Source organism: Mobula hypostoma, chromosome 1 (assembly GCF_963921235.1).
Source record: "Mobula hypostoma chromosome 1, sMobHyp1.1, whole genome shotgun sequence".
Classification (NCBI taxonomy): domain Eukaryota; kingdom Metazoa; phylum Chordata; class Chondrichthyes; order Myliobatiformes; family Myliobatidae; genus Mobula; species Mobula hypostoma.
In genome coordinates, this window is record NC_086097.1 from 106,094,785 (window position 1) to 106,121,029 (window position 26,245).

Sequence of the window (26,245 nt, forward strand, 5' to 3'; positions counted from 1 at the left end):
GTGCCTAGAAGATGGAAGGTTGGATCCCACAGGTGTATGCTAACTCAAACAATGAAGCTAGCACTGTTTGTTGAGTGAGTGTTGTCTAAGCCTCATAGTAGGTTAAACAGGCATGGATTTCCAACAAACTCCAACATCAAAAGATTTATTTATTTCCTTTATCCTGTGAAATTTTTGAAGATTTATCTTCTACAAGGGAGATAACATCTTTCTCATTATTTATTTTGGATAGGATAGTAGTAATCCTTGCAGCAACACTAAACATAGCTGAAAAATATTGTAATTCGTTTGTCTTTTTTACTTCAATATTTTTTTGTATCAGTTGAAAATCAACTTGTTGACTGTAAATGTTCATCGGGGCCACAAATATAGACTAGCCGTGCACTGCTTGACATGAGATAATGACAGTGACAGAACAGGATCTACAACTTTTACCTCAGCACAGCCAAATAATCATATCCTATCATCAGGGAAACTGCCCAGTGTCTGCATCATATTTCATAACACTTCAAAAGAAACTTGCTGGGTGTTGGAAAGAGAATTTCCAATCTCAGCTCTTGCAAATCAATCTTGGAGATGGTTACCACGTGCTGATTAAAAATGTCACCTCATAAGCAACAAAAATGCAATCTTAGTTTTCTTGCTTTATGGAATTTTTATTCCATACATATACATGCATAGTAACAACATTGTTGAGAAATAATTTCTATCAGAAGTAGAACAATATTCATTTTATCACCAGTTGCAGCATTGGTACTCTTATTCAGATTTCATTGCCCCAAAATGATTTTTGTAATAGCAACTGCAACTATTAATTATAGTTCCAATAAAATACAGCAGAAAGGTTTCAACCACTGTTCAATACTGCTTCCAGTAACGTTGTTCATATTAAATTTTGCATTTTACAGCAAATGTTTCAAAAGTGAGACAAAAGCGTCAGCAAAAGAAAATACAGTACAGATACAAGAATGTTAACAACTTCAATAAAACATACATACCTCAGTTTAAGAAAGTAGATAGGAACAAACTGCTACATATTTTTCATCTTAAGCAAAGCCTACTGATTACTGTATATGCTGTTATATAAGCTGCAATTTAGGACTGAAAATGTTATATTAAATATCAAATTAAATTTGAATACCTCTTTAGTAGTTCTTTAAGTCCTTCATATATTCTGGGGTTTGCAGTCTCAAAATAAAACAACTTATATCCTGGCACATACAGGAAAATTGCAACAAATACAGGGATATTCGAATACACAAGTGCTTTACCTCACCAGTTTACCTACAAATGCTGTCTCTATGTATGTGACTCATACTCTCTCTACAGTGCACAAGAATAACTATACAATGTTCAAAACAATTTCAGTATAAACTTCAAATAAAATTGAAATTTAACTACAGCTATGAATACTGCTTGGAAAATAAATTAATTCCGGTGAAAATAGTACTGGCATTTCACATTAATATCAAGACTTATGAACTGCATTATGAAATGACAGACTAGCCTCAACCTATTGAACTAAACAGCCATCCCTTGATTGTCCTGGTGTAAATTGTTCTGATGTAAATCAAGCAGCAGTTTTTAAATTCTTTTCACATTTTTATACAAAGTGTGCATGACCAACACTATACTACAAACAAGTGCAGTGCAGCTTTCATTTGACATGTTCTGCAGCATGTGATGAGCAGTAGAACTTCTTGTGGGTTATAAAGTTAGACAAGTTACTAAATTGAATGTCACACAGGCGGCAGTATTTCCCGCTGTTTGTTGACTGCACAGAACCACCTACGTTTTTTGGAGTATGAACCGACTGCTCTTCTAACACTTTAGCTGTGGATGGTGGGTTTTCATGTGGAATTACGGGAGACTCAGATACCCAAGAAGGAGATTTGTGGCCATCTGCTTGCTGGGTACTCTGAGATAAAGTATCCTGGTGTGGGTTGCTTGAGAACGATCTTTCATCCGGTTTTATCCCCCCATTGACTGCTGTCATTCCCCTGCTCTTAGGTATCAAGGGAGCAGGTTCTTTCATCTGTGATGAGCACCCATTGGAAACGGGCTGGTCTTCAGGAAGATCACTTCTGTCTCGTGTGGCTTGCACCAGCTCATCTATTTCACTTCGAATGAAAACAGCTCCTGAGATGTAGTCAATTGGCTTAATCCCATAATATGGAGATAATTGCTCACTCCCTGTCATCTTTTTGATTGCTCCAGGGTAAAGGCAGTGTGGATAGACCACACTCTTGTTTTCTTCTTTAGCGGAAGTGAGCTGAGCTGCCTCACTGAAGGTTTTCAGACCATAGAGGGTTCCCAACTGCGGGGGTAACATATTTCCATTTGGGGAGACCAGTTTTGAATTTTCATTTTTCTCACACTTCACTGTATTTCTTTCATTGCTGACTTCAGGGCTGACCGTTTCCATTTTCATTAAAGCACTTTCCTTCTGCAACTCATGAAACTTCGACTGCTCTAAATGACCTGCTTCTGCATGAGAGACACTCATACCTGGGCAAAAATTTTGCTTGTGTGCAAGGTAACTCTCTACTTTGTTAAAACTAATCTTGCACACTGTACATTCATGGTAGTCCAAAAGTCTCTTGGGAGAACAGCTTGCCTTCTCGGTTTGAGGTGAACACTTTTTGCTTAAATCCATGGGGAGATCTAGGTCCATACTGGCAACAACAGACGGCGTTGCACCACACTTAGCAGAAGTAAGGGTTCTAGTTCCCGGGATGGAGGGTTCCATTTGTTTTCCAAGAAACATTTCACACCGCCGGTGGGAGTTCTCAGCTAGATTTTCCAGTGATTCCTGAGAAGACGTTCCAGGGCTACCCATGGCTGACACGCTGAAAAAAGCTTGCTGGACCATCTGTGATCTTTGCTCCTGCTCCGGGTGCGACATCTCATACATCTTCCGCCGTTTGCGGCTGCGTATGGTCCTTTGCATCGCTGGTACTTTGTTTGCTGCCATTCGCTTCATCGGCGGATCATGTCGTGAGGCGCAGTAGTACTGCTTGTGCACGGCGTACGTTTCATGCCTGCTAAAAGTTATATTACAGGCTTCACATGTAGTCTTATTTGGATCATTAGCTGCATCCAATACAGGAGTGCTGGGATTCTTCACATCTTTTAGTTTTCCATCATATTGTTCATCATTGCTGCTGGCTGATGGTTCCTTCTTCAACTGCATGCAATGATCTTTCTCTGAGCTTTTCCCATCAGGCCCTGCTACATCCAGGACTACAGAGGAGTTGATATTGGTTGACTGAAGAAGTGGATTTTCTGGATTGGGTGCGTTACAAACAGCGCTGTGAATGCTAATAGGGCTGGGTCCACTGCCAGGACTTATTGCCTCTGGCATCTTCTCATTAGTGCTGGCAAAGTCCGGCGACTTGACTACATGCTGCCATCGTGTACTACAGTAATGTTTCTTGTGGATCAAATAATTATCCAAGTTATTGAATGTAATATTGCATTCAAAGCAAATGGCTCCCTTTGGTACAAGTGGACTGTAAATAACAGGTGGGTAGTTGCTTCCGCCTTGTCTTAATCTGCGGTGCACCAGTTCAGACATTTTAGCTAAGATCTCTGAAGCTTGAGGAACCATGGATATATCCTGGGAGAGAGCAAACTGAGACAGAAAGGGGCCCATTGGGACAGTGGAGCCTATGTTAGGTTGAATTGGAGAGGAAGCGAGTCGCGGGCTGGATGGCTCTGATTTGATTCTGGCAAAAGGAAAATTCTGCCTGTTTCCTGCTGGCTGGGCTTCAATCTTCTGATGTGTTACACCCGTCTGTGCATTTTTCTCTATCTTTTCTCCCTCAGTGTCAGAGCACATTTCCTTACTCTGGCTGACCCCTGGGTTCGACGGAACTTCCTGCCTGCTTGCTGTGTCTGCTGCTATCAACTGGAAGCTGTCCTCATTGTTGAGAGGCAAGTGTTCATTTTCACTTTCCCTTTGCAGCTTCCTGCTCTGACTGTGATGAAGCTCCTGGTGTTGCAGAAGCTTCCTGTGGCTTTGGAAACCAAAGTGGCAATGATTGCACTTGAAGGCAGCTGGTGTGAGGTGAGTGAGTACATGGTGTTGGAAGCTCAGCACATTGTCTGTCATGTACTCACAGATGGTACACTTCAGGCTGGCACCAGCAGAAAGACAATCTTCAAATTTCAGACCTGTACAGAGAGAAAACAGTTTCACTGTTGTGTTTCCATTAGTTTGATAACAGTTTGGCAACAGAAATCTGTTTTCTATTTTAATCCATTCTTATTAACCTCCATTGAATTTGGTTTTACAATACTTGAAAAAATAATTTACACTATACTAGTTATGTATATCATTTAGTAGATAAAGTGCATGAAAGCATGGTCTTTTACAGAACTATGAACAGAAAGGTTATTAAAGAGAATAAATATTGCTGAAAGAATGCAGATTTAAAGAGGATAAAAATAACTTTGGCAATTTTATTAGTTAAACTTCTTAGATGATTTTTCTTTGTCCACTATTATAACACAATGGAATAAAATTTTCAAAATAAATGAGTTAATACCACTACTTAAACAGCAAGTAACACAATGTCAAACACATTGAACAATAATGTATTGAAATTCATACAATAATACTGCTTTTGGAAATTTCATTGCTACTGTACATCTCTGACAATCTTTAAAGTATTTTTAAACATTAAAAATACTTCAAAGTATATTTAAACATTAAACCATAAATAATGTAAGAGATTTGACACCTACTACTCTATACAATCATACCAGAATGGGTTTGTGTGACATACTAGAGGAAATGACCATTAAAATTCCCCTGAGCACAGTGTAGATCCTTCTGCAGGGCCAAAAAAATAAACTGCTTATGAAAATCTGCACTAACATGCACTTTATGGGGCAATCATGCTGACTGGTGCACATCTTCTGTACTTAAAGAGATCTTAAAATATATCAGTGGCAACAGCTTTTGCCGCTGGCACACAATAACAATTTAATATAGAAACATAGAAAACCTACAGCACAATACAGACCCTTTGGCCCACAAAGTTGTGCCAAACATGTCCCTACCTTAGAAATTACTAGGCTTACCTATAGCCCTCTGTTTTTCTAAGCTCCATGTACCTATCCAAAAGTCTCTTAAAAGACTCTATCGTATCCTCCACCACCGTTGCCGGCAGCCCATTCCACGCACTCACCACTCTCTGAGTAAAAACCTTACCCCTGACATCTCCTCTGTACCTACTCCCCAGCACCTTAAACCTGTGTCCTCTTGTGGCAACTATTTCAGCTCTGGGAAAAAGTTTCTGACTATCCACATGATCAATGCCTCTCATTATCTTATACCTCTCTATCAGGTCACTTCTCATTCTCCTTCGCTCCAAGGAGAAAAGGCCAAGTTCACTCAACCTATTCTCATAAGGCATGCTTCCCAGTCCAGGCAACATCCTTGTAAATCTCCTCTGCACCCTTTCTATGGCTTCCACATCCTTCCTGTAGTGAGGCGACCAGAACTAAGCACAGTACTTCAAGTGGGGTCTGACCAGTGTCCTGTATAGCTGCAACATTACCTCTCGGCTCCTAAATTCAATTCCATGATTGATGAAGGCCGATACACAGTATGCCCTCTTAACCAAAGAGTCAACCTGCACAGCTGCTTTGAGTATCCCGTGGACTCGGACCCCAAGATCCCTCTAATCCTCCACACTGCCAAGAGTCTTAACATTAATAGAATATTCTGCCATCATATTTGACCTATCAAAATGAACCACTTCACACTTATCTGGGTTGAACTCCATCTGCCACTTCTCAGCCCAGTTTTGCATCTTATCAATGTCCCGCTGTAACCACTGACAGCCGTCCACACTATCCACAACACCTCCAACCTTTGTGTCATCAGCAAACTTACTAACCCATCCCTCCACTTCCTCATCCAGGTCATTTATAAAAATCACAAAGAGTAAGGGTCCCAGAACAGTTCTCTGAGGCACTTCACTGGTGACCGACCTCCATGCAGAATATGACCCGTCTCCAACCACTCTTTGCCTTCTGTGGGCAAGCCAGTTCTAGATGCACAAAGCAATGTCCCCTTGGATCCCATGCCTCTTTACTTTCTCAATAAGCCTTGCATAGGGTACCTTATCAAATGCCTTGCTTAAGTCCATATACACTACATCTTCTGCTCTTCTTTCATCAATGTGTTTAGTCACATCCTTAAAAAATTCAATCAGGCTCGTAAGGCATGACCTGCCCTTGACAAAGCTACTCCTAATCATATTATATCTCTCCAAATGTCATAAGTCCTGCCTCTCAGGATCTTCTCCATCAACTTACCAACCACTGAGATAAGGCTCACTGGTCTATAATTTCCAGGGCTATCTCTACTCCCTTTCTCGAATAAAGGAACTACATTTGCAACCCTCCAATCCTCCTGAACCTCTCTCGTTCCCATTGATGATCACCGCCAGAGGCTCAGAAATCTCCTCCCTCGCCTCCCACAGTAGCCTGGGGTACATTTCATCCGGTCCCAGTGACTTATCCAACCTGATGCTTTCCAGCACATCCTCTTTCTTAATGTTCAAGCTTTTCAGCCTGTAAAGGAGCTGCATGCAACAGTTGAAACTAACACACATCAGGCCTGCACCTTTTAAAGGGGGAAGTGAGTACTGAATCAAGCAATGACTAAAGTCCTTTTTAAACATGATTTCACACATTGGTACAACCACCATTTACTATCCACCCTCAATTGCCCTGAAATGAGTGTTGCATCAGGGGGCAGGTAAAAATAAAGCAGATTACTGAATCTGGAGGGACATGTAGGCGAGATAAAGTAATAATGACAGATTTCTGTTGGAGGGCTATGGGTAAGCCTAGGTAGTTCTATGGTAAGGACATGTTCGGCACAGCTTTGTGGGCCGAAGGGCCTATATTGTGCTCAAACATGAGGAAATCTGCAGATGCTGGAATTTCAAGCAACACACATAAAAATTACTGGTGAACGCAGCAGGCCAGGCAGCATCTATAGGAAGAGGTACAGTCGACGTTTAGGGCCGAGACCCTTCATCAGGACTGACGAAGGGTCTCAGCTCTAAACGTCGACTGTACCTCTTCTTATTGATGCTGCCTGGCCTGCTGTATTGTGCTGTAGGTTTTCTATGTTTCTATGAAACTAATTGAAAGAAAAACACAACTGGTATGAAGGTGTCTACTTCGTTTTACTATTTAGCAAGGTGCGCACATATAACACGCTGGCGTAATGACGTCTTACATTCACGTACTTCTTAAATATCATCTGTAATAAATTATACTGTATAAACAAACAAGAATGCTTAATCAAACAAAGTATTTACAATATGCTGTAAATAATATTAACTACACGACCCTCCTCCCGGCTTAGTTATAAGCTCCAACTCAATATAGAATGAACCTCAACTATATATATAGGACACCATATACAAACATCCACAGCATAGTAAGTTTTAAATTATCCCAATCAAGCTTGAAGATTTAATCGCTATGGAGGATTTCTTACTCGTGTGGAAAAATATATTTCCTGATAACCCCACTACTTGGCAGGTAACAGTCTTAGGTTCTGGGATGGCAGGAAGTGGTTCTGACTGCTCTGGACACCTTTCTTCTCTGATAATTAACTCTGTTCTCCTCAACTGATTGATGTGTCATCTTCAAATGACGTCTGACACAATCTTTGCTGTGCAGGAGAGTGGTCCAGTTCTGTCCTTAATCTTTCCAAGTAGCAACTTTTGATCACCTGTGCAGTCCCTTGCAAGGACTGCTTGTCCAGGAGCGAAACATTGAATCTCCTTGTTTGAGGAGCTTTCAATTTGTCTCAGCTGTTTGTCCTACATGCCTCTTCTGAGATTCAGCTTGAAGAGATCCAAGTGTGAATGCAAGGAATGACCCAGGAACAGCATATCTGTGAGTCATTGGTTGTGGAGTGTACTGCATTGTGATATGCACGGAGGAAATTGGCAAGCTTCTGACTCAGTGCCAGTGTAGTACGCTCTGCTGACATTGTTCACAGTGCAATTTTTAGACTCTGGACAAACCTTTCCGCCAAGCCACCTGCAGTTGGGTGGTACGGTGCAGATGAAATATGACTTGTTTAATTCATTTTCAGAGATGACAGAAACTGTTCTGCAACAAACTGTGGTCCATTGTCACTGACTAATTGTTCTGAAACACCAGTCCTTGAGAAAACATTTCTCAACACTTCAATACTGTGCGAGGCTGTACTGGAGGCTATTGGGAAAACTTCTGGCCACTTTGTAACTGCATCCATGAATGGTCCAGCAAAATCCACATGATTCCTTTGCCAGAGCAATGCAGATCATTCCCAAGGATGGAGAGGGGCTGCTCCTGGCATCTTCTGGATGTGTTGGCATCCCAAACAGTGCTTGGCAAGCTGCGTGATCTGCTGATTTATCCCAAACTACCAGTTAAAACATCGAGATCGTGCTTTCATTTTGACCACGCATGTAGCTCCTCCAACACTTTAGCTCTCAGCCTGCATGGTACAACATCTCTCAATCCCCACATAAGGCAACTCCTTGTCAGGGGCAAGTTCATACAGACACTGGTAAAAATGGGGAAACTGAAATTTCTGCATACATTCCAGCTATTTTGGATTGCCATGTACATCTGAGAGAGTGTGAAGTATTTTCTGCTTTCTCTTTGGTTCATCTCTGCCGTAACAGACATTTTCGATTTGTATTAAGGAGGAGTCAAGAGGAGTGTCGTCTTTTGTAAATTTTTCAGGTACAGTATTTCCTTTACCAAGGGTAAATGGGACAATACATCAGTATTTCCATGTTTAGTCATCCTCTTGAATTCGATCTTCTGATTTTGTCCTCGAAGAACCAGAGTCCATTTCTGCATTCGTGCTGCTGCTGTTAGTGGAACACCCTTCTGTGGATTGAAAATGGACACCAGTGGTTGATGATCAGTAATGAGGGTAAACTCTCTCACATATAAGTAATGGTTGAAATGTTTTACACCCCAAACCAGACTTAAGGCCTTTCTGTCAATCTGTGTGTAAATTTTCTCTGCAGTGGTAAGGAATTTGATAAAAAGGCTGTGGGACATTCACTTCCATCACTCATAACATGTGACATGACTGTCACAGGTTAGCTTCACTGGACGATGTGGATCATAATGTGAGTAGTGTCTGATGTTATCATTTGCTTTGTCTTTTGGAAAGCCACTTCACACTGCTTCATCATTGCCATTTCTCCCCGATGTGCAGTAACAAGTTGATGGGGTGCAGCACAGTATCCAGGTTTGGCAGGGTGTAGTATATATTGGCATGTATGGCATAGTGAATGACAGATCTTAGAAAGGACCACAACTGTGACAGGTCCTTTAGATCTGGGCCAACCACCACTGCCTGTATTTTCCCAGCTCACTTGTGTAATCCTTGTGTCAATGGTGTGGCCACACAGTGCTCTGAGTCCAAAATCCTATAGTCTTTTTAACACCGTCTTGAGATTCTGAAGATGTCCCCTGTCATCTTTACCAAAAACAATGACGTCGTCTAGATAACACTGAGTGTAACACAGCCTGGCAGCACCTGGCCTGCAGATTTCTGCCAGGGTGCAGGTGCAGGTGCAGATGCTACTTCAAAAATAAGCCTATTATAGCAATAAGGCTCTTTGTGAGTGTTTATGTTGAGAAACACTTTAGACTCTCCTTCCATCTCCATTTGCAGGTCTTAGCTAAGTCCACTTTGCTGAAATGCTTCATTCCAGAAAGGTTTGTAAAGATATCCTCAATCCTGGGCAAAAGGTATTGATCTACTTTCACTACTAGATTGACAGTGACCTTAAAATCACCAAAGATATTGACAAACCCATCTTTTTTTGGCTACTGGGACCACTGGCTTTGCCTATGGTCTCCACTCAACCTTGCCAAGAAATATTTCAGCCTCCATGTGATCTAGGTCACTGGCTACTTTATCACAGTTGGTACAAGGAACCAGACAGGCTTTGTAAAACTTGGCTGTGGTATTTTCATTTTAACACTATTTTATCCTTGATATGTTTGAGTTCTCCAATCTCATCCTTGAACACTGCTGTGGTATCATCCAGTACCTTTCTTAATTTGCTTTCAGTTGACTATTACAGGGGATGTCACATGTAAATGGTGGATGGATCTCTGATCAAGTTGCAGTTGTCAGTCACTCACGGCCCCACAAAACTGGCTCTCCTATTTTTACTACATACAAGCTCAATGTGGCTTGTTAGTTGTTGCTACAAATTCACTGTTTCAAATGTCATTCCCAAAGAAGTTATCTTTTCTCTAGTATAAGTTCTTAGTTGGATATCTGAGGGCTTCATTTTGATATCTTTAAAATGCCATTCAAACTCATTTTGTGGAATGATTGAAACAACTGAGCCAATGTCCAATTCCATTTTAATTAATTTGCCATTCACTTTGGGTGTAAGTGTAAGCCATATTGCTTGTCTATTGTTAGTTTTCACATTATACATCTCTAGGCTCCTCAGTCCTGAGTCACTCACATCATTATCAGATTTTTTTTATCAATAGCATGCAGATTAGTGCTCTGTTTGAAACTGCAACATAACTTTTTATCTTCCCTCTGCAGTCCATTTATTTTTGTCTGCCTGACATGCTCTTTGTATGTGTCCTACTTTATGGAATTTTCTGCAAGTTTTGCCTTTAATCCTGCATTGGTCGTGAGTATGTTGAATCCCTGCCACAATTTTGTTTGGCCAGCCAGGTTTCTGTTTAGGCATTGGGATTTCATTCACGTTCACTTCATTCCTGACTGCAACTCAATTGGGTCTCTGGTTGCCATTTTCATTGAAACAATGATTTCAACTGCCCTCTTAAATGTGAGTTGTGCTTCAGATAGGAGCCGTATCTTAACGTTTTGAAAGATTTCACAAAATAAATGATCTTTCAGTGCATCACTGAAATGACAATACTCAGAAAACTTCTTCAATTCTGCCACATACATTTAAGTAGGCTCCCCTTCCTCTTGATTCCACTTATGAAACCTGAAATTCTGTAATCAACAATGATTTTCGTTCTAAATAATCCTGCATTAAATTCAGGATATCAGCAAAGCTCATTTTGGCTGGTTTAGTTCGAGCAGTTAAACTTCTAAGAACACCGTATTCTTTTCCACTAATTAAACTCAGTAACACTGGTGTTCACTTTTCATCGGCTACTTCATTTGCTTAATTCATTCAATATACATAATCCAGTTACCTGTTGTGCAATGAAACTTATGTATTTTTCTAATACAGCCAGCTATTTCTGCTTTTTAAAAAATGATTATTACCACATGGTACTCACTGTTTATGAACCTGTGGCTATACCTGTTACTTGTTAACTTAGTTTGTTTTCTGGCTTTTTAAAAATTCAACTGTCTCTTTCTCCTCCTTTCTGAAGAAAAAAGGACGTGCTGTGTTTCAACAGGTCAGTGGTCATCTCAGGTTTGTTTTACAACTACCTCATTGAACTGTTGTGTTTTGTAACTCCAAAAACTAATCGAATAAAAAAACACAAGAGCCAGCAGATACTCGTGTACTTAGTTTCACTTTAGTGAAGTACTTACATATGACTTATGTAAACATACACGAATACACAATCAAACAACACACTTAGAATAGTACTCAAGTGTTACTGAAATATTAAATAGACTACAAATTCCTTCACTGAAGACCAAAGTTAATTTATTATCGAAGTATGTACGGATATGTCACCATGTAGTACCCAGAGATACATTTTCTTGCAGACATTTACAGTAGATACAAAGAAACACAAAAAAAAACAAAACTACACACTAAATTGGACAAACAACGGGCAAAAGAAGACAAACTGTGCAAATACAAAAAAAATTAAAAATAAATAGTTAATAAATAATATTGAGAATGTGAGTTGTAGAGCCCTTGAAAGTGAGTCCATTCATTGTGGAATCAGTTCAGTGTTGAGGTGAGTGAAGTTATCCATGCTGGTTCAGAAGACTGATGGTTGAAGGTTAAAGCTGTTCCTGAATCTGGTGGTGTGGGACCAAAGGCTTCTGAATCTCCTTTCTGATGGCAGCAATAATAAAGCATGGCTTGGATGGTGGGGGTCTTCGATGATGGATGCTGCTTTCTTGTGGTATTGCTCCTTGTAGATGTGCTTAGTGATGAGCAGGCTTTTTCTTGTATAGCCAGATTTTTTTTTACAATAATTTCAGTCAGTACAACTGACATCTTTGTTTTTATACCATATTAATTACTTCAATATAAATTTTTGTGTCCAACATTGTCCAGATTGTTGGACTCCCTTGCTAATGGATATCTCATACCTTATGCACTTTTGCAACTATTCAATCACAGCTGATGGCTCATAAATGGACATTGTAACACTATCATTCTCCCCTCTCTTGCAGGAGAGGGCACAGTTTTAAGGTGCTTGGAAGTAAGTACAGAGGAGATGTTGAGTAAGTTTTTTACACAGAGAGTGGTGAGTGTGTGGAATGGGCTGCCAGTGACGGTGGAGGAGGCGGATACAATAGGGTCTTTTATGAGACTCCTGGATAGGTACATGGAGCTAGAAAAATAGAGGGTTAAGGCTAACCCTAGGTAATTTCTAAGTAAGTACATGTTCGGCACAGCATTGTGGACTGAAGGGCCTGTATTGTGCTGTAGGTTTTCTATGTTTCTATGAGATGGTTGGACCTGTGTCAGGGAAAACTGCACTCTATGGTTCACTAGTCATGTGTGCTGCAGTCAGGCTGGGGAATAGCACAGCTCTGTACTAGCTCCTAAAGGTCAAAAAATAATATGTACACCAGTTCTGCTTGATGACTGATAGTAACTGTGTCAGAAAAGACTAATTGGCCTGGCCTGGCTGAAATCCTTATGAGAGAAACTGAAAGATTGATGGATGGGGTTGGTGTCACGTTGTAAGGTTGAAAGTGACTTCATGTAGAACTTGGAAGTTGATCCTTCTAGTAAAGAATAGGTGCATATCAACAATTTTAAAGAATGTGCTTGGCATAATGTGCAAAACTTAGAACCACCATTTCAACATGGGCAGAAAACACTCATAGCATGAGTGATACACTAGAATTTGTATGATACTAGAAAGGCAGGTGGGGCAGGCACGTTGGAGTACCGAAGGGTGATTCACGGACTGTTGTAGGGTTTGGATACACAGAAATGTTTAAGATGCTGATTCACTTTGTTCTGGTTTTCATGGTTTATCTCAAGCAATGATGAGATGATACCCCAAAACCTAACAGTGATGTCATCCCAAGTTTACAACCCAGGGATGTACGATTAGGTTTTGGGGTTTACTATATTTTTAACCCCCACAGAAACTCATCAGAGAGCAATGCATCAATATGTGTTCAAATTCACCTTGTAGAAGATTTTGGCAGATAAGCTGCCAAACATCCATTTGTGTTTCCATCTACATCCAAAATTGCTCAGTTGCTCTAACAATAGCTTTCCAGAGGTCATACCTAGACTTCTTGTAGGTCTCTGGATTGCCAGTCTTGCACATCACAGACTACAAATTGGGTTCATGTAGGGTATGGGAAGATTTAATTTATTTTTGTGGACGTACACTTGGTCATACAGGTCTTGATGAAATCAGTGACAATTATGGCAGATTTGTTTAATCTGTCCATACTGTACTAGATGGCATGGTAGCGTAGTGCATATAGTGCAGGTGACTTGGGTTCAATTCCTGCTGCTTTCTGTAAGGAGTTTGTACCTTCTTCCCATGACTGTGTGAGTGTCCTCCAAGTGCTCTAGTTTCCAAAGATGTATGAGTTACTAGGTTAATTGGGCACATGGGTGAAATAATTGAGCGAAAGAAACTCGTTGGGCTGGAAGGGCACGTTACTACGCCATATTGTTAAATCTCTAAACTCTCTAAATCCCTGAATATGGTCACACCATCAGGTTCTGCAACAGTTATTACCACTCAACCATCAAGCTCTTGAAACAAAGGGGATAACTTCACTTGCCCCATCATTGAAATGTTCCCACAACCAATGGACTCACTTTCAAGGACTCTTTATCTCACTTCTTGAAACTTATTGCTTATTTATTTATTATTTCCTTCATTTTGTACTTGCACAGTTTGTTGTCTTCTGCACACTGGTTGAACACCCAAGTTGAGTGGTCTTCCATTGATTCTGAAATGGTTATTTATTATTCTATAGATTTATTGAGTATGCCTGCAACAAAATGAATCTCAGGGTTGTTAATGGTGACATATATGTGCTTTGATAATAAATTTACCTTGAACGTTGATCTTTGGTGCAGTTCACCGACTCAAGGCAATCCTGTATATGCTCCTCTGCCTGTACGCAGGAAGTAAAAGCATGGCCAGCTGTCCAGATTTGCCAAGGTGTGCAGACAGGATGGCTCAGCAGGCCACCTGATGGTGGTGTGACAGTTGCTGAGTATTGTGAGGCTTCTAGTTTTGCAGGTGACATTTAGGTCATAGTTTGGGAGAGGATACTTCACAATAGCCTGGTTGAGGCCCACGTGATGTCAGGGATGTTAATCACGGTACTCAATTTCTGCAATGTCAGATGCGGGCCTCCCTGCAGTGGGATATACAGAGTATTCGTGACACTGGTGAAGAACTCCCTTGGCAGGTGGTATGGATGATGCTTGACTGCCTGATGTTCCAGCGAGACTGAGACAGAGCAGCCACGTCCGAATATCATGATAAGTTAATTAAGAAGCAATTGCTGCTGCCTTTGGCTTCACCTGATGCAGTGGTCCAATCCATGGAATGAATGGTGAAACTTTCTGGCTGGAGTGCCAAGTCCTGAGAGCCGGGTGGGTCATATCTTTGTGAAACAGAATACATAGCAGTCCTTCATGTCCCTCTGGTCTTTAGTCTTACATCTTGTTTTCCAGTGCAAATTAACTAGGAAGTTGCTCGGAAGATTAGGTCTCAAGCCAAGACTTACCTGAAATTCTCCCCAGCAACCACATTTTCTAGCAGGATGGAGGTCTCCCTGAAGTTTCCCGCTGCTGTATTCACTTTCTGGGTGTGGTGTGATCTGCAGAGTCTATCAGGTCTGCCTGGTAGTTGTAAATTCATTCAGGTGGGAATTTAGTTGCACAGATAGAATGACTTAAAGCATTGTTAGATCCTGCAACCATTATGGCTGTAGATTATAGCTTTTAAAAGTAAACATGGAAATATTTTAGTGTTCCCTTCGGAGCTGCCTGCAAAACATCAGCACTTTCCAGTGCTCTTTTTTGCAAAACCATCTTCTCAGTTGATGTTTCTTTGTTTTCTACAAAAACATCAATAAAGGCTACAAAAATCAAGAAGCAAACATTTCTCTGGAAACCCTGTTGCAAATACAATTTATGCAGCCTCAGAAAACACGTATTAATCAATTCTTGGTTAAACAAGGGAAAGATGGATAGAATTTGCTTTATTACACAGATGGCGCCAGCAAACAATGCGACCAACGGCGACATCCCGCAGACAGTTCACAAAACTACTTCTTTCAAGCATGATTCTACTGCTAAGCTGCATGTGATTGGAAGCTGTGATTTACATTTTGGTGGTGTGTTTGGGCCCACTGAGTGATCTGGTACATTGCTGTTCTCGAGGGAGTTTGGTGAGGTTTGGAGTGGATTGTGTAGCCTGGAAGCCTAGCAGCCTGGAGACAGAGTGGGAACCCATGATTGACTCCATTGCTTTTCCTCGAATGAGGCCTTGAGCAAGGTTAAAGTTGATGAGGCCAAGAGAGGAGGACGGTTGGGTGTACGGCACAGTCTGCCTGTGTTTGACCAGACTTCCTCTCCCTCTCACTTGCTGTTGTTGGAGGAAAGTTCAGGAGTCTTGGGATGCACCTTGATCAGTGAGGCCGTGGACTGATTTTGGGGAACTCTGAGGTTCATGTTGTATGTATTTCTGGACACTGCTTCCTCTTCTTTTTGGCTGTTTTTCAGTGGTTTGATCAGGCGATTGATGCGGACAGGCACATTTTGGTGAAGATTGCTTTGCTCTGCGGCCTGCAGTGGGCTAGCAATGTGACACTGAACTGAACTAAACTGAATACTACTGGACTGCTGATTTGATATTTGACATTCTATGAGTTGTTCGCCTGCTTTTTGCCAGTTGCACAATGTTCTTTTATCGCGCGTTGTGTGCTTGATGTTTTTTTGAATGGGCTCCATGATGTTTCTTTGTTTCATGGCTGCCTGTGTAAGGACGAATCTCAGAGTTGTATACTGTATACATACTTCGATAATAAATGTATATTGAATAAATGTACTGTATGGTGACCACATTAAGTGGTGTGAAGCCTTTATAAACTCATAGATTTGAATAATTATCTCAGAAATATGAAAAGGTTGCATGACTGAAGGTGTCCATTTTGCCCAGTGAAGCTGTCCAGCTCAATGCATGATCAATCTACCTGTTCCCTTCCACCTCCTCATAGTCCTGCAGATTTTACCATTCAAATACTTATTACATTCCCTTTTAAATGTCATGACTAAATATGCCTTCCCTGTTCCCCTGACAGTGCATTCCTGGTTCCTGGTTCTAGCCATTTCCAGTGTCCTCATATTTTCACTCTGTCTGCTCAGTCTAGTCCCTTCACAATGCCAAATTATTTCCTTTCGGCCTTTTCTGTTCCAGGAAAATAACTTCAGCTTCTCCAATCTATCATGCATGTATGGATTAATTTTGGTAAAACTCTTTTTGCATCTTTCCTGAAGCTTGGCACTCAGAAAGGAATGCAGCACTTCAACTGTGGCAAAACCAGTATCCTGTGAAGATTCATCAAGAACCCTACCTTTACAGTTTGGTTTGAGTCCAATATGATTATTTAGTCACTTTCTCAACCTGGCCTGACTCACATAACAAATAATTATATACTCGCAACTCAAGATCTCGTTATAGCTGGTGAGAGCAGGTGGATGGGAAAGGTAAAGGGTTGGAGAAGAAGGAATCTGATAGGAGAGGAGAGAGGAGAAAGAGAAGGAGGAAGGGACTCAGCGTGATAGGCAGGTGAGAAGAGGTAAAAGTAGGGAATAGAGGAAGGGGAAGAGGTGGGAATTTTTTTACTGGAAGGAAAAATCGATAATCATGCCATCAGGTTGGAGGCTACCCAGATGGAATATAAGGTGTCACTCCTTCACCCTGAGTGTGGGCTCATCTTTGCACAAGAGGAAGACATGGACTGGGAATGGGATTCAGAATTAACAGTGCTTGCGTCTTCGGAAACAGCTCTATTTCCACCTTTAATATCTTTATTTTACCTTTCCAGGGTTCTTTTGAAGACCCTGACCTGTAGTTACATGCAGGCTTCTGTTCTTTGCAAGAATGGGACCCATCCTCGGGGTTCCATGACTGGCTATTATTCGACATGCCAAGGGTTTGGCCTGAGAGTCTTGATCATGTTTGGAAGCCTAAGATCTCAGGGCTCTGGAGGCAGGGGGATCGAGGGTCGGCATCACGGCAGGAGACTCGTGTGTCGTCGGGTAGGCCAGAAAATCTTTCTCCGTGGGCCCGAAGACCCGAGGTCTTTGCGATCTTTGGACACAGAGCTCGAAAAAAGTGACGAAACGGACTTTTAACATTGTAAACCGCTAATATGTAATTGTTGTTATGTCTCCCACTTGCTGTGAAAATGGGGGACACCTCCCTCTCCCTTGCCAGGGAGAGAGAGAACCTGAGGTTTGTCGAATGTTGGATGAAATGAAAAGTCTTTGCAGTAACTTTGGTCTGTGTCTTTTCTGTTGCTTAGCACACGCTTGGGCTCAGTGACGGTACCAATGCGCTTTGTTTTTGCTGGTGGGGGGATTGGGGATCGTTGCTTTCTGCTGCTTACGTGCAGGAGGGGGAGGACTGGGCGTTTATTCTTTGAGACACCTCTCTGTTTACGAAGAAAAAGCATTTCAGGATGTATATTGTATACATTTCTCTGACATTAAATTTGACCTTTGAACTTTTGAAAATGTTTCACCACTGGGAAGTTCTGGTTTTGGCAGAGGGAGCAGAGGTGTTCAACAAAGCTGTCCCTTAGTTTATGATGGGTCATACCAATGTAGAGGAGGCCTCATCGGGAGCATTGGACACAGTAGGCGACCCCAGCAGCTTTGCAGGTGAAGTGTTGCCTCAGCTGGAAGAACTGTTTCGGGCAGTGAATTGAGGTGAGGGAGGAGGTGTATGGGCAGGTGTAGCATTGAGGCCATTTGCAGGGGTAAGTGCTGGAGGGAGGGACAAATGAACAAGGGAATCATCAATTGTTTATTCATTTCCATAGGTAATCTGCTCATGGAGTCAGAAGGCATAGTTTTGAGCAATAAGTGGGGGTTTGGGTGAATTTAATGAAAATGCTTCAATGCAGTGTGAATAATGACTTATGACCTTATTAAAAACTGTTGAAAGTAGTTTCAAACAAGAGAGAATCTGCAGAAGCCGAAAATCCAAACAACACACATAAAATGCTGAATGAACTCAGCAGACCAGGCAGCATCTATGGAAGTTAAAGGTTTGAGATGAGACCCTTCATCAGGACATTGATAAAGTAGAATTTATCTAAGGCTCTGGAAAATTATCAATAATTCAAACTAGTAAAAGATGAATTCTATCAAACTAAATAAGAGCTTAATTTCAAGAAAGCATATTCAACTTTGGCTTTTTCCACAAAGCATGCAGACTCTGCACCTTTCCATGCTCAACATTTATGAAGCAACACTGTTAGTATCTGGTGACATAATAAAATTGATAATGTGGCACTTTCAGATAACAATAATAACACACAATATTCTATACAACATTTATGTTGGTTTGGTCCTTCAGTAATGAAAATATAACTAATCTAAGTCCTGAGGAAAAGTTTTGGCCCGAAAAGTCGACTGTTTGTTCATTTCCATAGATACTGTCTGACCTGAGTTCCTCCAACATTTTGTATGTGGTGCTTTGGATTTCCAGCATCTGCAGAATTTCTTGTGTTTATAACTAATCCTTAGAGAAGATTCACTAGAATGATTCCTGGAATGAGAGGGTTAACATATGAGGAACATTTGTCCGCTCTTGGACTGTATTCCTTGGAGTTTAGAAGAATGAGGGGGGACCTCATAGAAACATTTGGAATGTTGAAAGGCATGGACAGTGTGGATGTGGCAAAGTTGTTTCCCATGATGGGGGAGTCTAGTACGAGAGGGCATGACTTAAGGATTGAAGGGCGCCCATTCAGAACAGAAATGCGAAGACATTTTTTTAGTCAGAGGGTGGTGAATCTATGGAATTTGTTGCCACGGGCAGCAGTGGCGGCCAAGTTATTGGGTGTATTTAAGGTATTGATAGGTATCTGAGTAGCCAGGGCATCAAAGGTTATGGTGAGAAGGCGGGGGAGTGGGACTGATGGCCGACTTCTGCTCCTTTGTCTTATGGTCTTAGATACTTTCCTTTGGTACAATTTCTTCCAGTTCTTTGGGTTAAAGAACATCTTCTAGATCTGGACTGGACTGGTTGTGAGACCTATTGCCCAGCTATTATCTACATGCTTGGAAGTACACAGTCTGTTATTATTCTGTCAGAAATACTCTTTGGTAGTCTTTTTCAGGTATTCCTCCAATATCAGATACCATTCTCGATTGTGATCTTGGTTAATTTGGGATGTGGTTTTTATTCAGGCAGCCACTTCACCCTGCTCCAACAATGCCATCTCTGCTAGCTGAGCCATGTACACCACATGTCAGACGGGTGGATCCCGAAAGACCTGCTGTATGGGCAACTGGCCTCTGGCAAGAGAGCACAAGGGCTCTCTTCATTTCAAAGATGTCTGGAAGAGAGACATGAAGTCACTGAAAATGAACGTCGAGAGGTGGGAGGACATCGCAAGCGATCGCTCTCTCTGGAGGCTGGAACTACACAGAGGTCTAAAAAGGGGTGAAGAGAAGCTGAGGCTTGCTGCTGAAGAAAAGCGCACTCGTCGGAAAAGCAGCACCAAGACAACACTGGAGGACAGCGCCTTCAAGTGCAGTCGCTAAAGCTGAGACTGTCACTCCTGAGTGGGCCTCTACAGCTACAACAGACGCTGCTCTACCTACACAGACTGAAGCAAGACTTTCCAGGTGCAGATCCATGGTCTCGTGAGACTAACAGATGCCACCACCACCACCATCACCACTGCAGCCACATCTAGTTTTAGTCTGTGTTGTTCATCCACGTTGTGTCTTCAGCTCTTGGCAGTAGTAGATCTCTGGCACTTCCATTGAGGAAATGTACCCTTCTTCTGCTGTCTCCATATCTAGAACTATAGTTCTGTTATTGGGAGCAGAGTTCCAGTTTGCATGCCACTTAGTTACTTTTTATTTAGAGATAGAGCACGAATAAGTTTGACCCCCAATTTAACCCTAGCCTAATCATGGGGCAGTTTACAATGATCAGTTGACCTACTAACTAGTATATCTTCGGACTCTGGAAGGAAACTGGAGAAAGACCACATATTCCATGGGGTGGACGTACAGACTCTCTACAGATGATGTCGGAATTGAACTCTGAACTCTAACACTCCGAGCTGTCGTAAGTAGCTGTGCTACTGAGACACTCTGCACCACTGAGACACGCTGTGCCACCAAGACACTCTTCTCATCATTTCTTGGTTGAAGCACTGCAGAATCGCTCAAGTGGAGGTTGGGGGGGTGTCTAACTGCGATCACGTCGTTGTTCTTTGGCCATAGTTTTCCTAGTCTTTCCACTACCCTGTGGAAAGTAAGGTGATGTTCTTGGGTGACTGGGGTACCAATTGTTTGTGAACCTCAGAAGGCTGCCAGCTATGATTTGCAGCCCATAATCTGTGATGGGCAGTCTAGAAATGCCAACTCTGCCATACTGTTCTTTGCATAGGCCAATGATTATCAAAAACTGAAAAATAATCAGGTGTCACCAATCTATTTATCCACATTGAGCTGACCTGACTTTTGCACAGTTCTGGCTGAGTCTTGAAAATGCTTCAGTCTCATTCTTCTTCAGATATCTACATTCCATGCACATACCCTGATTTCACCTTTCACAATGGTGAGCAAATACCCTCTCTCAGGTTGTGGTATGAGCAGTGAATGTGTTTGATCATGTTATCCTTTTCCCTCAGAAGATCAAGTCACTTTGACGGCCCAGTTTATTTTTCAGAAGGGCACGTGATTTGAGATCTAGTTCAGCCATATGATGTGCCTCCTTCAATCCAGTCTGAATTATCCACTTTCAGCACTGCATTATCTCATTTTGAGTAGAAATCTTTTCAATCTCCTGCAATCAAGAGTTTGGAATACTTTGCACCATGGTGAGTGCCTCATGCTCAGTATCCTCAGGATATCTTATTTCCCTAAGTCTCAGTTGAGTACTGTAGGTAGATGGCCAGATCTGCACACAATACTCCAAATTTAACCTCACCAAAATCTTATCCAACCTCAACATGACACCCAACTCAGGACTCTGATTTATTACAGCCAATGTGCCAAAAGCCCTCTTTATGACCTTCTCTACCTGTGACACCACTTTCAAGGAATGATGAATCTGTATTCCCAGATTCCTTTGTTCTACTGCACTCCCAGTGCCCTACCATTCACTGTTGAAGTCCTGGTTTGTCCTTCCAAAGTGCAACTCCTCACACTTGTCTGCCCTAAATTCAATCTACCATTCCTCAACCCATTTTTTCAGCTGGTCCAGATCCTGCCCCAAGCTTTGATAGCCTTCTTCCCTGTCCACTACGTCCCCCTACGTTTGGTGTTATCTACAAATTTTTGATACAGTTTGACACATTATCATCCAGATTGTTGATATGGCTGACAGATAACACTGAACTCAGCACCAATCCCAGCAGCACACCACTAGTCACAAGCCCCCAGTCAAGAGGCAACTATCTATTACCACTCTCTGGCTTATCCTGTGAAGCCTATATGGAATCCAATTTATTATCTCATCTTGAATGCCAAGTGACTGAACCTTCATGACCAGCCTCCCAGGTGGGACTTTGCCAAATGTCCATACCTCTGGCCTTGCTACTAATGGCTGGACAGCTGCTTCCCCTTGAGTTTCCAATCAGTTTGATTAACAGTTCAGTGAATGCACATGAATAGACCAAACTTTAAACTTCTCAGACATATCAGCCGCCAGATGGGCACATCTAATACCCCTCTCTGGAGCCCAATATCAATCCCACGACCACTCAAATTAGTAAGGTAATTTTGGGCTTACATCAACCCAATGACACTCATCGTATATCAGTGACTAATTACAGATGGTTCGATTGCTGCGTCATTTTGGGTGGATTTTAAATTGTCACCGCTATATAGGTTTGTCAGAGAGTGAAATGCATTGTTCGTGTACAAGCAAGTCAGCGAGGATTATGGTGAGGGCAGCTTGCAAGTCTCGCCATGGTTCTGGCGCCAACATCGCATGCTCACAATTTAATAATCCTAACCATATGACTTTGGGGCATTTAGAAGAAACCACAAAGTCACAGAGAGAATGTACAAACTCCTTACGGACAGTGGAAGAAATTGAACCCTTGTTGGTGATTGCTGCTGCTGCTGTAAAGCGATTTTGCTAACTACTACACTACCGTGCTGTTCCTACTGCTTGTTAGTTCTCTCCATTTAGATCAATTATGCGACAGATGGGAATAAGAAATCCATTGTATCTCTTACTGATTCAGAGAAGCATAATGAAATGATCCAGGTAGCTAGAAATTTATATTCACAATAATCTCACCAAATTTACAATGAAAATGGAAACCTGGAAGAAAACTCAGTTGGTTAGAACATAAAATGTACTTGTATTTGGTGAACATTCCCTCTTGTTCTTTTTCTCTGTCCTCCTTTTCATGGGTCTCAAAGCAGCTGCTGATGCATACAATTTCAAAAGCAGCCACAGGGAGCTGTGCAGGAACAGCTTGAATTTGGCTCTTTTACTGATTTCCCTCTCTTTGTGCATTTGGCCTTCCCACTGAATATAGCCACAGCAATACTGGTTAGATCTGCAATTCAGCCATTGAATATAACCCCAGCAATTCAGCCACTGAATATAGCCAAGGCAATTCACCCACTGAATATAACCACAGCAATACTGGTTAGATCAGCAATTCAGTTTGTGAGGAAATTGAAGGTGTAGCAATCTTGATTTGCTGTTTATATTTAATTGAATTATTGTCAACGTGTATGCAATTGTACCATTTACAGTGGCAATTACGAATCATTGTTTCTTTACTTCTTTTTTAATGGGAATAAAAAACTTAGCTGGGCAAATACCGTTTGCTCCAGAGGTATTTTCATGGTAGTAAATTAATTTAAGTCAATTATATATCACATGCACAAGTACTTCTACGCTGATAAGACTTTAGTAAAGATACTGCACTTTCTACAATTAGCACAATGTTGCATTTTTAAATGTCTTTTATAATGAATATTTTGGACAGTAGTACAGTTCAAATTATTTACCATCTTTGAGAGCTGTGATTGTAAATGCTAAATTAACCTGTCACTTCAGTCCAGTCTATTAAATTTTGCGCTATCGAACTGACAGTAAAGCTTAAATTATCCCATGGTGATTCTTACCACTATGTGAATTCATGTGAATTTCAAGAGCTCTAGCATTGGGGAAGCTTTTGTTACATTGTGGGTAAGAACATGGTTGCTGAAGAGGACCAGCTTCTTTTTCTTCTGGCAGTGAAGATGCTTCCCTTTGTCTCCCACTGCAGTAGTACATGAGATGAGCTTGCAGGTTCCGTTCACTGCGGTACCAAATTCCACATGATTTGCATGGGAAGATGTCTTCTGCATTAAACGAACACATAATATACTGCAAATGAAATCAGGTAGTTGTGTTCATGATAACGATGTTACATGTTGCAATCTGTGTCTATGATGCACTTTTCCAAATAATAGAACAATCTTTTTCTATTTAACAACAGGTTCAACACAAATGATGAATTTTGATTATATTACAACTACCTGCTAAAATATAATATAATATAAACCGAATGATCTGTTGTTTCAGAATTAACTAATCTTTGAGCATGACATTATAACTTCCCAATACTAAAACTTGCAAAATACTTTGGGGAGCCTTCATGATCAGGGTGGGCCCATTTTATTTTTATTGTGTTCCCTATACTTTTATGCGGAACTGGAGTAACAATCGTTTTGTTCTCCTTTACAGTCAAATATTGAAGAATGACAATAAATAATCTTGAATCTTGAAGCTGGAAGGAACAGAGCTGATTGCAAATGTCTGAAGCACCGAATTATTGTATGAAAGAGTACTTTTCATTCTTCCTTTAGATTTTTAGCATGTGTCCTTTGCTTTCTACTTCTCAGAATTTAATCAAGTGGATGTTGTATACGAAACAGACATGGCCAAATACTTAAATTGAAGAAGGCAACTATTTAACTTTGTCAGGGGTATATGAGAAGTCGCACTTTTACTGCTGATGGTCAATATTTTATTGCTTCTCATATTACCCCCCCAACGCACCTCCGGACAAAGTTAAATATTTACCATCTGATTCTGCAGGTACACCGAAATTAAAAGGAAGTAAAAACAAGTGTAAAATTGTTTGTTGAGATTCCTTTATCACCTGACCACTGAAATTCAAAATCAATGAATAACAAGAGAATAAAAACAAATAACTCTGAACGAAAGTGGCAAGGGCCAGATTTCTTTCTCTGCCTCTGCCTGCTTTTATTTTTCAACACACAGCATGAAGGGGGCCTTGTACATCAATTGTGCAAGTGATGTTGTGAGTCTCTGCTTTGAAGTAGCGAATGAGAGACCAACACCTTGCAGGGTGGGAGCCATTTGAAAGCTTCAAGTCTCACTGGGATGAGCCAATAAAGAGAAGGAAGGTGTAAGTAGAACTGCCATTGTTGGAGTGGGACAGTGTAAGAGTGGACCAGCTCTGGCTCAATGAGCTACAGTAAGAACAGGCTTGGACAATCACACACACAGGCTCTAAATAAATTCCTAGTAAGTTTTTTCCCAGTAATTACATAGCAGGGCACTGAGAATGGGTCCAACGTTAGTGGTATGTTCCTTGAGTGAGATGTGGGAACCTTGGGAGACATTCACTCTCCCTGATAGCAACATCTGCTCAAAGTGCACTGAGCTTCAGCCCCTTAGAGCCCATGTTAAAAAATCAGATCTGCAGCTCGATGACCTTCTCAATGACAGGAAAATGAGGAAATGATAGGCAGGAACTACAGGGAAGTAGTCACCCTGTAAAAGCTTTTATAGATATGTAAAAAGGAAAAGACTGATAAAGACAAATGTAGGTCCCCTGCAGACAGAAACAGGTGAATTGATTATGGGGAGCAAGGACATGGCAGACCAATTGAATAATTACTTTGGTTCTGTCTTCACTAAGGAGGACATAAATAATCTTCCAGAAATAGTAAGGGACAGAGGGTCCAGTGAGATGGAGGAACTGAGTGAAATACATGTTAGTAGGGAAGTGGTGTTAGGTAAATTGAAGGGATTGAAGGCAGATAAATCCCCAGGGCCAGATGGTCTGCATCCCAGAGTGCTTAAGGAAGTAGCCCAAGAAATAGTGGATGCATTAGTGATAATTTTTCAAAACTCGTTAGATTCTGGACTAGTTCCTGAGGATTGGAGGGTGGCTAATGTAACCCCACTTTTTAAAAAAGGAGGGAGAGAGAAACCGGGGAATTATAGGCCGGTTAGCCTAACGTCGGTGGTGGGGAAACTGCTGGAGTCAGTTATCAAGGATGTGATAACAGCACATTTGGAAAGCGGTGAAATGATCGGACAAAGTCAGCATGGATTTGTGAAACGAAAATCATGTCTGACGAATCTCATAGAATTTTTTGAGGATGTAACTAGTAGAGTGGATAGGGGAGAACCAGTGGATGTGGTATATTTGGATTTTCAAAAGGCTTTTGACAAGGTCCCACACAGGAGATTAGTGTGCAAACTTAAAGCACACGGTATTGGGGGTAAGGTATTGGTGTGGGTGGAGAATTGGTTAGCAGACAGGAAGCAAAGAGTGGGAATAAACGGGACCTTTTCAGAATGGCAGGCGGTGACTAGTGGGGTACCGCAAGGCTCAGTGCTGGGACCCCAGTTGTTTACAATATATATTAATGACTTGGATGAGGGAATTAAATGCAGCATCTCCAAGTTTGCGGATGACACGAAGCTGGGTGGCAGTGTTAGCAGTGAGGAGGATGCTAAGAGGATGCAGGGTGACTTGGATAGG

The 26,245-nt window shown here is 41.4% G+C and overlaps 1 protein-coding gene across 2 annotated transcripts in view; it reads right to left on the bottom strand.

Moving 5' to 3' along the window:
* Positions 1 to 645: 645 nt before the first annotated feature.
* zfpm2a (zinc finger protein, FOG family member 2a) overlaps positions 646 to 26,245 on the bottom strand; it is a 1,018,220-nt gene continuing 992,620 nt past the window's right edge. For both annotated transcript variants that reach the window (XM_063033489.1, XM_063033571.1), the window contains 2 exons: positions 23,586 to 23,804; positions 646 to 4,176 (listed from right to left, as the gene is read on the bottom strand). In XM_063033489.1, coding sequence (XP_062889559.1) covers positions 1,658 to 4,176; positions 23,586 to 23,804 — 2,738 coding nt within the window. In that variant the 3' untranslated portion in view covers positions 646 to 1,657. The remainder of the gene's footprint in view (positions 4,177 to 23,585; positions 23,805 to 26,245) is intronic.